Raw genomic sequence first — 12,500 nt, forward strand, 5'->3', positions numbered from 1 at the left:
CTCTCTCTCTCTCCGTCTCCCCATTTCAACTCTGTACTGTCTAATAAAGCTTGAAAATGCCCAAAAAAAAAAAAAGCTCATCGAATTGAATTGAGCGATTCTGATTGGTTGAGGAAGGGGCCGGGCGTACACAGTGACACACACACAGCATGTTTTTATTTAGGGGAAGTTAAAGTTCACATTCCCAGAAGCTCTCAGTGTCTGGCCTGATCGGAATAAGGAGACAAAACGACCCACCGCAGCGCATTCATCACCCGGTGGGCGCTGGGCCCGTCTCTAAAGGTCGAGGTTTTTAACACCAATGTACATTAACTGTCACGGTCTGTCTTTGTCTTGTCTTGTTTTGGTGTTACCCGGGTTTCCTGTTTTATTTTGGTACGTCTGTCTTGTTCCTCCCCATGTCCTGTCAAGTTTCCCTCTTGTTTGATTACTGCCCCCTTCCCTAATGTGTCTCGTTGTGTCTTGTATATATACTCCTCTTGTGTTCCTTTGTTCCTTGTCTGTGCATTATGGTTTTTCGTGTCAGTGTCGGTGAGTCCTTGTCTTGTGTGTTCCCTGCTTTACTTTTGTTTCCTGGACTTTTTGCATTTTTGCCTGTTGGCCTTTTTTGTTGTATTGTTTTGGAGCTAAATAAACGAACATTTTCTTGATACGCCTTGCGTTTGGGTCCTACGCCTGTCTGCCACACCGTAACATTAACCAGGTTGTTGGCCCCGTTTGACTGAAACACACACACACACACACACACACACACACACACACACACACACACACACACACACACACACGGGCCCCTGGGTAACCAAGAGGCAGCAAGGCAACCCGGGACAGGGCTGTGGGGTGTTTGGAAAGGGGAAATAAATTAAAATAATTAAGACAGAGTATTAAGTCTTTGGGTTAAAACTAAAGTGCGTAACTTTTTCAAATAAATGAATTTCGGTTACATTCAGGCCATCTCCAAATGAGTTAACATTTAGTTGCCTATTGAACCTATCAGCTCCACAAAACTCTCTCTGTATGTCTCAGTATGGCAGCGTTTACAAACTGGTGTCGCCCTGAAAAATGAAGGGGCATACTTAGGCATAACTTACTTAAAGGTGCAGTGTGTAATATGACATCATCAAGAAAGTTCTGGAAAATTCTACAAAGTTCTAGAATGCAACGCTCCCTGGGTAACCCCACCATAAAATCCAAAATTCTACACACTGCAGGTTTAAGTCTTACAGTCATAGAGATAAGAAAGATAGAAATCAATTGTTAATTTAATTTGAGAAAAACGTGAGTGTCTTGGTGAAAAATAGAAATTGAAAGTGTAGAGCGCTGGTATCACCTTGTCCCTATCCTGTTGCCTGCCTGCTTGTTTGTTTGTATGGCACACACAGGGTTGGTTTATGTCTATGGCTGGTTTAAATGCCAGCCCATATTTTAACTCCAGAGTGAGGGAAACGATGGCTACTGTAAACACGTGGAAAGGGCACGAATGAAAACATCAAGGGTGCACACTTTCAGGTTGAGTGTAAGAGTATAAATGTAATGTATGATAGAAAGAAGTACCTGCCGAAATATTATGTTAATTCTCCATCTATGTTTAAATTGATTTTGCTTTTGAGGTCAGAAAAAATCAAATGTAATTGGTAAAACAGGAGCCTTTCTGAAAAATGTCCTTCCATTGTTTTTTCGTTTTTTTTGGCATTTTTATGCTTTATTGATAGTGTAGAGACAGAGTTGAAATGGGGCAGAGAGGGGAGTGACATGCAGAGAACGACCGCGGGCTGGGAACCCGGGTCCGCTGCTGGCCGAGGCCCATGGGGGGGGGCGCCCTACCAACTGAGCTAAGGGCGCCCCCGACCTTCCATTGTTTAAGTAGTGTTTTTGTTTTGTCCATGCCGTACACCATTGTTTTGTTCTGTTATTATTTGAATGTTTTGTGCTCCATATCATGATACTATGGTCAAGAGCCGTAAATATATATATATTTTTTTAAATGGCTGATCGTAAATGAAATGTCATGGTCTGTCTTTGTCTTGTCTTGTTTTGGTGTTACCCTGGTTTCCTGTTTTATTTTGGTACGTCTGTCTTGTTCCTCCCCATGTCCTGTCAAGCTTCCCTCTTGTTTGATTGCTGCTCCCTCCCCTAATGTGTTTCACCTGTCCCTCGTTGTCTACCCTGTCTTGTGTGTGTGTATATAACTCCCAGGTTGCATTCCGAATCGCATACTTTCTACTATATAGTATGTAGAAAAAAAGAGTACCCGGATGTCCTACTTCATGCGGCCAAGATTGTTAGTGTTGAAAACGGCATCCTATTCTTTTTATCGTCGGATGTAGTACGTAGAATAGAAAAAAGAAAGAGTATGCGATTCGGAACGCAACCCCAGTGTTTCTTTGTTCCCTGTCCGAGCATTGTACCTGTTGGTGAGTCTGTCCCTGTATGTTCCTGTGTTCCATGTGCCTTGCGCCTTGCCTTTGTGCCTTTTTTGCGTTTCTGGAGTTTCTGGAGTTTTTGTGTTTTTTGGACAATAAATTACCCTCACTTGAAACTTTCTGCATTTGGGTCCTGCTTGCCTGTCTGCCTGTCGTCACCGTAACATGAAAAGCCTTTGGTCTTTGATTATGAGGGACTGACGCAGAAATCTGATGTTTACTGTTGATATTTGATGACTCGTGTGTAAGGGCACACACACGTGAAGACGCGGCTGAAATGTTAAGACATCACATCGTTTGTGTTTGAGAATCAGTCAATGTGAGAACACCAAACGGACCTAATAAAAGTGTTTTAACATTATTGATAAGGGTAAGGAACTGACAGCTATTTAAAGACCTACTTCACCAGTTGGAATATGAAGGTGTATTGAACTCGGAGATCCTATGTAGTATAAATGTGCAAAAAAAAATGAAATCGGATCATCCTAGCCTGAGAAAAGGCAGAAAGAGTGTTTTATGGTCTCACTGTCTAACCCTACATTTTCCTTCTTGTGACATCACAGTAAGGGTCAGGATTAACAGGACAGCTGGGCCAAGGGAAGACTGAGGGAAGACTGAGGGAAGAAAAACCTCATTCATTATATTATAATAGTGATTTTATAATGATAGAACGGTGGTTCCGTATGGGTGAAGTATTCCTTTAAGTTTATAGTCTCAGGCAGCCCCTGATTGGTTCATGTAGCCGTCAATTTACCTTGGCGTCTACTTATCCATCAGCACTTTGTATTTATTGAATTGTGATTTTTTTGGCATTTTTTATGCTTTATTGACAGTGTAGGGACAGAGTTGAAATGGGGCAGAGAGGGGAGTGACATGCAGAGAACGACTGCGGGCTGGAAACGAACCCGGGTCCGCTGCTGGCCGAGGCCCATGGGGGGGACGCCCTATAAACTGAGCTAAGGGCGCCCCCTTGAATTGTAATTTTTATCCTTTGTCCTTCCACTGCTGCTGGGCTGTTTTTGCAACAAACAAATTTCTCCTACCAACCTATTAATGAAGTTGTATCTTATCTTATTTTACCCACGAGAGACCAGCCATGTCTAACAAGTGTATTCGCCGATCCATGTTGACGTCAACAACTACAAGAACCAATCAGGGGCTGCCTTCCACTAACAGACAGAAAGTGGGGATGGTCCGGTCTGACTGGAGGCTAGATTGATGACTACATGAACCAATTAGGGGCTGCCTTCCACTAACAGACAGGGCTAGGCTCCTTCCCCCGGAGATTGGAGAAAGGCAAGACTGAACCGTGGGAGATGAACGAATGTTGGAGCATTGGAGAAGGTTATAGAAATCTCTTTGGATTAGGGCTACAGCATGAACCAGGAATACAAACAGCCTTCAATACAATAATCCCTGACATCCTGGTAAATAAACTACTAGGCCTCCACCTGTGCTTGGATAAAGGACTTCCACAACAATTGAGACTCGGCCCCCATCTCCCCTCCCCCCTCACACTAAGCACTGGCTCCCCCCAAGGCTGCGTGCTGAGCCCACTTACAGAGCACTTTTCCCTGGTTTTTCACAGACTCAAAGCTCTTTACATTGTTTTGTACACATTCACCCAATCACACACACATTCATACACCGATAGCAGCAGCTACCACGCAGGGTGCAGGCTAACTTATGGGAGCAAGTCGGGGTTCAATGTCTTGCCCAAGGACACTTGGACATGTGGCGGGGAGACGGGGGATCGAACCACCAACCCTGCACTCCAGTGGAAAAAATATCTTAAAAAAACAAAAAACAAAACACAACAGCAATAACGTAGAAGGCCCAGCAGCGACTTCACTTTCTGAGAATTCTCAGGAAAGACCATACATCAGGTCGGCAATACGTCATCTAGACGGAACTCTCGTCGCCACCCTTTCGGGGGAAAACAATAGCGCTTATAGCATAGACAGTGACAGTGCGAACATTCAAAATAAGCCGGTACGGCTCAAATCCTCCTTTTCGAACATGTTGTTACAATTATCAAGTATTTGTCAGTCATGTCTCTAATTATTCTTTCTCTTTTGTCTAACATCATTATTTTCTGTATGATATTTTCAGTTTTTTCTTTTACATGTTCAAAATCATTTGGGCGACTGTGGCTCAGTTTGTAGAGCGGGTCGGCCGATGATCAAAGGGTTGGAGGTTCGATCCCCGCCCTGCCACCTGTGTCATAGTTGTTGTGTCCTTGGGCAAGACACTTCACCCACCTTGCCTTGTGTGAATGTTGATAGTTAGCCTGCTATCGGTGTATGAATGTGTGTGTGAATGGTAACGTGTAAATGGGAACAGGTCTCCCTTGTAAAAGAGTCTTCGGACTCAATGGGATTTACCTGTATAAATAAAGGTTAAAAAAAAATAATCTATTTCAATTTCAATCAAATCAAATCAAATGAGCTTTACAAACCGTTCTAGTCTCTCTGAGAGGTTGTCTGCCAGGTCAAAGGAAGGAGCTTTATACACGTCTGTCAGCTCCAACTTCTTCCTGAAGCCTTTCCTCAGCAGCGGGGACGTCCAACTGCAAGAACAAAAACAGCCAATGGTTAAACAGATAGTTCTTTTTACCATTGGAGTGAGGACATTTACTTAGTTCTAACTTATTCAAAGGGCTGTTTGAGGGTTAAGACTTTGTTTTAAACCTGCAGTGTGTAGAATTTTGGGTTTTATTTCCTAGCAGATTTTGTAGAAAGTAATTATAATATCCATAAGTAAATTTAATTTAGTGCATAATAGCTGAAAAACATTTTTTGAATTATTTTTTTTTACCTTAGAAAGGGTCTCATATATGTCCATATTTCTGCATATTTTGGACCAAGGCCTAGTGCCGCCATCTTGAAAGTGTCATAGTTGGAATGTCATCAGGTGCATTGTTTAAAATTTTGAATTGTTGTTGTCCTTGAAGGCCACTGTAGCTTCTGTTATTATTCGAAATTGGGGTTGGGGTTACCCAGGGAGTGTTGCATTCTAGAACTTTGTAGAACTTTCTTGATGATGTCATATTACACACTGCACCTTTAAGGTTCATGTTAGAATTAGGGTGAGTGTGAGGGTTAAGGTTTAGGCTCAGGGGCTATGGAATGCATCTGTAATCAAATAAAATCAGTTTTATATGCGGTATACAGCCCAATATCACACATAGCCTTTTGCCTCAGTGGGCTTCACAGTTCGTATACACAATATGACACCCTCTCCCCTTAAACCCTTGACATGAATGAGGAACAATGCCCACCCTACCAAAAAAAAACATTTACCTGGGAAAGAAAATTTGAAGAGAACCTCAGGATGCCTAAATATTTAGTCTAACATTTGCATAAAACTGGCCACACAATCTAGTTCCAATGATGCATGTGTTCAAAGTACACACTAGGAATGCATTGTCTCTAAGACTAATGACAGAGGACAGGATAAAGTCAGAAGTGTGTCAGTCCCTGTGAGTCAGTGTCTTATAGAAAGGCGGCCCTGTCCCCATTCAGGTGACATACAATAGTTCACAACATCTGATTTTCCTGGTTTGATTCTTAAAGGAATCCTTCACCCATACGGAACCGGCGTTCCATCATTATAAAATCGCTATTATAATATAATGAATGAGGTTTTTCTTCCCTCAGTCTTCCCTTGGCCCAGCTGGTCACACATGGGAAAATGTAGGGTTAGACAGTGAGACCATAAAACACTCTTTCTGCCTTTTTCTCAGGCTAGGATGAACCGATTTCTAAACTGTTTGCACATTTATACTACATAGGATCTCAGAGTTCAATACACCTTCGTATTTCCACCGGGGAATAGGTCTTTAATTTGGGGGGTCTATGGAGATGACATGTCAGTGCACCCTTTTACACAGAACTCCTACTGCAGCCCTTTATAATAGTGGCAGTTTGCCACAACCACAAACAAATAATGCACTATAGTGATTTTTTAAATTTAATTGTGTAAAAAATATATATTTTATTTACAAATGTCATCACAAAAGTCACTCAAAAGTTACTTACAACTGTACATTTATTATTTTTTAATATTATTTGTTTATTGGAATGAGCCCTATGGAACGCCATTCCCCACCTGACAGCGTGTTCTAGAACATACCTCAGCAGTCCTCAACTGAGCGCTAACACAACGCGAGCAGGTTTAATTGCCCTGTGCGCACTTTACGCACGGAATACGCAAACATACCCATGTCTCTATTGCACGTTCTGACTAAAATATAATTATCTATCTAAGGAAAACTGAACACGGGGACCATTTCAGACATTATGAAACCACTCCCAAACGATTGTAACGTCTTTAAAAGAACACAACTAGTTTTATTTATTTTTTAAGTTTTTGAGTTCCATACAACTTTTTCTCCATGTGGCCCAAAGTTTCACATCCGCCAAACTTATTTCTCAACCTCCAACTGAGAATTGGAGCAAGTGGAGAACTTATTATTAATGCTACCGACAATATTACCCCGTGCAATCTCTTAAAAGAACTCCTCGCGCCTTACGTTTTGTTCTTTTTTCTTTTCACTTAAAGTGGCTGCAGCAGCGAGTCAAAGATGAGCTACAAATCAAATCAAATCAAATCAGTTTTATTTGTATAGCCCAATATCACAAATAGACATTTTTCTCAGTGGGCTTTACATTCCATACAGTATGACACCCTCTGCCCTTACACCCTTCTCTGACTGCACCTTGCCACCCCAGGTACAAACCACAGCTCTGCATAAATCAACGTACAAAATGCATTCAGCGACAAAAGCATTGTAAAGTGGCGTCAGTTAGTTAGTCAATAAGAAAAGCTGCGTCTTTGCACCTTGCCACAGTAACACACCACCGCTCTGCATTAAGAAAAACACACTTTATAGCGTAAATAAACAAGCTCTTACCAGAAGAAATATTTGGAGAAGAAGTTTGCATCTTCCACTGGTGACTTCTGCATCCTAAGCGCGCCGCCAGTTTGATCTCTCTACGCCTGAGTCGTCTCCGTGCGCGTGTGTAGCCTACAGCAGGTACAATAATCACGTCGCTCACATTTGGTGTCCCAAGCGTTGCTCCAAAAGACAAGAAAGAAAGGAAGGACTGCTTGTCTGTTATTTTAATCCTCCACTTTATAGGCCTATACGTCCCGTAAATATGATGTCACTTTTTAGTTATCTTCCTCGTCCCCAAAAACAAAAAAAAATCCCGATTGGTAGTTGCTAGTATCTCTATCCAGTGCGCGTTTCCTTGCCAACTCGGCTGCTGCTAAGGTGTTGTGTTGTGTCCTTGCGCTCTCGCCGTCAGTTCAGTGTGACAATGTGGAGCGGACACAGTTCATCCTTTATGGGCTCGCCAAAGTTTGCGCAGACACACACACACAGGCCTACGTCATTTCCACGCCGTTGAGAAAGTGCCCGAGCCTCGGGTTGCATATTGTGACAACAAGCTGCTGCAGTCAGTAGATGAAGCCAGCTGATCCGCGTGCACGAGGAGGTGGACACGTTAGCGCGCACAGATATTGATCCATAGACAGGGATAGGTAATGCGGGAACAATGTCGCTCAATAGGTCAATATGGAATCATTTCTAGCAACTTTTTAGCAACATTGCAACTTCTAGCAATTTATTTTTTTCTATTCTTTTAGGCAATTTGGAGGAAATCCAGTTTCGTTTCCAAAATACTCTTAAAGACGCCTGTTGTGTAAAGTACTATAACACTATACTGTTTAACAACAATCCCATGATGTAGGCTATGCTTTACAGTTATGTTTTAAAATCATACTGTACAAAAATAAACTTTTTTTGAGGTGTTCAATTTAATTTGAAAGAACCGTATTCAAATTATTTGTTTACACCTTTGGGAGGCCTATACGACTAAAAAAAATAATAATAATAATTATGTCCCTTATTTTTTAAGTAGCCTATAAACAGAAAATGGTCCATCATGTAGGCTACATGATAATCAAATTAAACAAAAACTCACCCATAAGTTAACATGGGTGAATACAAGATAGCAAAAAACTGGTCAATTATATCAAGAAAATTAGCGTAAAAGGTTTAAAAAGTTGAAAATAATCCCCAAATCTTCAGCAAATGTTAAGGATCAGTCCAGTCAGCCGCCTCGCTATGATTCACACAAAAGCAGGAACAGTTCTGCACATTTTAAACGAACTTGAAACATGTTTTTTTTTTCTTCTTTTCTTTATCAGTTGCAGGTTACGGACAGTTTCAGGAGAGGGAGGATCAAACCCTGCAGACATTCCACCAGGGAACACAGATAACATGTCGAGATAGTTAGTAACTCAGTGAGACATACAGTAAAGGCTGCTGGGGGGGGAAGCAGTTTGGAGGAAATATAGTTTAAGGTCATATTGTATAGGCTATCTATCAGCTGTTTGCCTATTATATGCCTAGAAAAAAGTGCCATATTTACACATTCATGGGATTTATTTCTATAACTATGTTCAGTTTGTTACTTCAGGAGGGAGAGCGACATATAGACAGGCTGCTGGGGGAAGCAGTTTGGAGACATTATATTTTGAGGTCATATAGGCTATCGAGATGTTTGTCTACAGCTATCTGGTTATTAAAGGTTGGAAAACAGTATTTTTAAAGCTTGAATTGATGGTTTCCTCCTATGTGCACATAACAATACGAACTATAAAGAATAATGGTGTTATATATTGGGACAAGATCTGAGTAATTTATATGAAAATAAAACTGACAAGTATACAGTTGTGGTCAAAATATTTCAGCTTTCAGATATATACACTGCACAGAAAGACATTCCACCAGGGAACACAGATAACATGTCGAGATAGTTAGTAACTCAGTGAGACATACAGTAAAGGCTGCTGGGGGGAAGCAGTTTGGAGGAATTATATTTTAAAGTCATATTGGTAGGCTATCACTATCAGATGTTTGCCTATGCCTAGAAAAAGTGCCATATTTACACATTCATGGGATTTATTTCTATAACTATGTTCACAACACAATAAGAAATATAAGTAAACCTTTAGTGTGTTACTTCAGGAGAGAGACATACAGGCTGCTGGGGGAAGCAGTTTGGAGGAAATATATTTTTAAGGTCATATTGGCCACTATCAGCTGTTTGCCTATATAGAAATCTGGCTCAAAGGTGCCATAATTAAAAAATGGAAGGGATTCCCTCCTCAGCTATGTTCACAGCATGATAAGAACTATTAATAAGTTAAAAGGTGCAGTGTGTAATATGACATCATCAAGAAAGTTCTAGAAAGTTCTAGAATGCAACACTCCCTGGGTAACCCCAACCCTTTCGAATAATAACAGAAGCTACAGTGGCCTTCAAGGACAAGAACAATTCTAAATTTTAAACAATGCACCGGATGACATTCCAACTATGACACTTTCAAGATGGCGGCACTAGGCCTTGGTCCAAAATATGCAGAAATATGGACATATATGAGACCCTTTCTAAGGGTAAAAAAAAAAAAATCAGCTATTATGCACTAAATTAAACGTACTTATGGATATTATAATTACTTTCTACAAAATCTGCTAGGAAATAAAACCCAAAATTCTACACACTGCAGGTTTAACCTTTATTTAAACAGGGAAATCCATTGTGACTGAGGTCTCATTTTCAATGGCACACTGGTTAAATACGTTTTATTCATAAAACATTAATTTGGAGTGAGGCATGTTTGTGTGTGTTACAAAACATCGGTCCAGACAAAAATTAAAGGGAAAACGAACTCCTTGTTGATATAGCCTATTGAATGGAGCAGTTTCTCCATATCTCCATAATCTATCCAGTGACGGTTTCAATTAGGAATTTAATTAATTTGGCAGAGAATTGGGTCTCTCCTGATTCTTTAAAATGTAATTTGGACTTGTGTGTGTGTGTGTGTGTGTGTGTGTGTGTGTGTGTGTGTGTGTGTGTGTGTGTGTGTGTGTGTGTGTGTGTGTGTGTGTGTGCGCGTGACAAGCTGAATTGGAGGATGAGGTGAATCACATGAAGTCAGAAGTTCGTTGATTGCTATTTTGTTGAACTTTAAAATCATTATTGCTGACGGACACGACGGTTATGTGACTTTGCCTCGAGGAGAGAGGGACCTCTGGCGGACATTAACGGTCCTTGTTGCCCATGGTTACAACAACCAGTAAATTCAGTGGATGTCTTTTAAAAGCTGTTTTGAATGTTTTTTTTTGTGGCTCTTTATTTTATAGCCTATTAAATAATATAGCCTCTCATTTTATCCACGTGTGTGCTTAAACTTATATTTATTCAATAGAAACACTCATTCAAAATGTGTTTAATTTGTTTTCAAGCAGGATGACGCATTCTACAACTGAGTTTGATGCATGACGGGGTTGAGTAAAACGTAGGCTATTTGTTTGTTTAAAAATTCAATAAAAATCGTTTATGGAAAAAAAGAAAAGAAAAAAGAAGTAGGCCCTAGGCTACCATTTCAATTTCTTCACAAAACATGCACATTCGGCAGAATTTTACTCACAACAATGTCGATTTCTTTCTCGATATATTTTTTAAATGGCCGAAAAATAATAATTAGTTTGATGCTCGTCTAATGGGACCTTAGATAGTATGAATGGGACGTTTGGTTTGATTATTGTCAAACTCATGGTCAAACGCCGCCCTCTCGCTCACCGCTGCAGTGCAGGTGCAGCAAATCGAACGCTCGCTCGTCCAACTACCTTTGGCGGGTGTCACGCGCCTAGTAGTTGAACGTTCCATTAGCAAGCTAGCAGCTAATTTGCTAAACAACATTATTTATTATTCTCGTTCTCATGGGCAGCTACATGGACTACGGCTTCCCAGCTGGAGATGAGAGCGACGGCAGCAATGACGAGTGGGACCTCGGGATTCCAAAAAAGCCTCCGTGCAATAAGGTTAGTTTTAGAAGTTATTTTTCAGCTAATGTTGCTAAAAACATGCTGAAAAAGCTAGCAGCGTGTTATTACATCTCACTACTACTAGCTACAGCTAACGCATTTGAAGCTAGCATTAGTTTTTTTATTTGGGTGGCTACTGGCAAGCTAACTATGGTCAAAATATAAACACAAACAAACAAGTTATGACCCTATAGTTTCATTTATATGCATAGTAATTGTTGTGAAAATGACAAGTTTGCGTTACTCTCAGCCGCTCTTTTTGTTAACCTTCACAACCGTAGCTAATGGATTTATTATTTGCAACAACGAAAAACATGACAGAAACACCGCGGAAATGTGAGAAGCATTGATGCAAAATACCGGACAGTTGCTCCACATAAACATATATGAAAAACTTAAAAGTGACAATTGACTATACATGTAGAAGCTGCAGTCATGTTAGCTAAATGTTCACACTAATGTCACCGTCTGTGTATAAGTAATGTAGAGTCTTTTTAAGTGGTTCAAGTAGCTCTGTTAAGTGCTATTCATGTCTAAACACTACACTGAGCAAGTGAGCCACTGAGCTAGTATTTTTTCCATCGAAATGTCCTTCTTAAATTAGTATTTGCAGCTTTTCTTTATCATATTTGATTGTAAACCGAATGTATATGTGTTCTCCCTCAGTTCTGCAAAAAATTATACTGCTTAAAATGTTTCACTATTTTCTCATTATGAAATAATATTTTTTTTTACAATTCATCTAAAAAATTATCAACAATTTATTCACTGAAATCTGATATTTTCCACTGCCACACAGGACATGGATGCTGTGGTCCCACACCCAGACGATATATATATATATTTTTTTAAATAATTGTAACCTTGCCTTGGCACAAAAAGACTGCCTTTGCCTTTTAACACAAAAAATTCAGCCACCTGCCAATGCTTCCAACACCCAATGGCAGCAAATATTTCTGCGACCAATTCCCAAATAAACATTATGGTAAAATCTAGCATTATTCTACAATCTTCTATTACTCCTTTACTGGTGTGTCTTAACCTCTTATATAATGTTTGTGGTCTTCACATATGCACAGTTCCATATAGTGAAACTTATTTAAATATATATATTTTTTTTGTGATTTCATATATTCTGATTTCTCCCCCATTGTCCCAGGACATGGATGCTATGG

The 12,500-nt window shown here is 40.2% G+C and overlaps 2 protein-coding genes across 2 annotated transcripts in view; one reads left to right on the plus strand and one right to left on the minus strand.

The window, feature by feature from the left end:
* cftr (CF transmembrane conductance regulator) overlaps positions 1 to 7,641 on the minus strand; it is a gene marked incomplete at its 3' end in the record, with an annotated part of 65,337 nt that extends 57,696 nt beyond the window's left edge. The window contains exons 1-2 of the mRNA XM_080027263.1: positions 7,339 to 7,641; positions 4,882 to 4,992 (exon numbers count right to left, since the gene is read on the minus strand). Coding sequence (XP_079883389.1) covers positions 4,882 to 4,992; positions 7,339 to 7,391 — 164 coding nt within the window. The 5' untranslated portion in view covers positions 7,392 to 7,641. The remainder of the gene's footprint in view (positions 1 to 4,881; positions 4,993 to 7,338) is intronic.
* Positions 7,642 to 11,220: 3,579 nt separating this feature from the next.
* The window catches only part of asz1 (ankyrin repeat, SAM and basic leucine zipper domain containing 1), a gene marked incomplete at both ends in the record, with an annotated part of 28,690 nt that continues 27,410 nt past the window's right edge, over positions 11,221 to 12,500 (plus strand). Inside the window, 2 exons of the mRNA XM_080028506.1 lie at positions 11,221 to 11,322; positions 12,485 to 12,500. The exon at positions 12,485 to 12,500 is cut by the window's right edge and continues 87 nt beyond it. Coding sequence (XP_079884632.1) covers positions 11,221 to 11,322; positions 12,485 to 12,500 — 118 coding nt within the window. The remainder of the gene's footprint in view (positions 11,323 to 12,484) is intronic.

This window comes from Ammodytes marinus (genome assembly GCF_949987685.1).
Source record: "Ammodytes marinus genome assembly, chromosome: 5".
In the NCBI taxonomy this organism is placed as follows: Eukaryota; Metazoa; Chordata; class Actinopteri; order Uranoscopiformes; family Ammodytidae; genus Ammodytes; species Ammodytes marinus.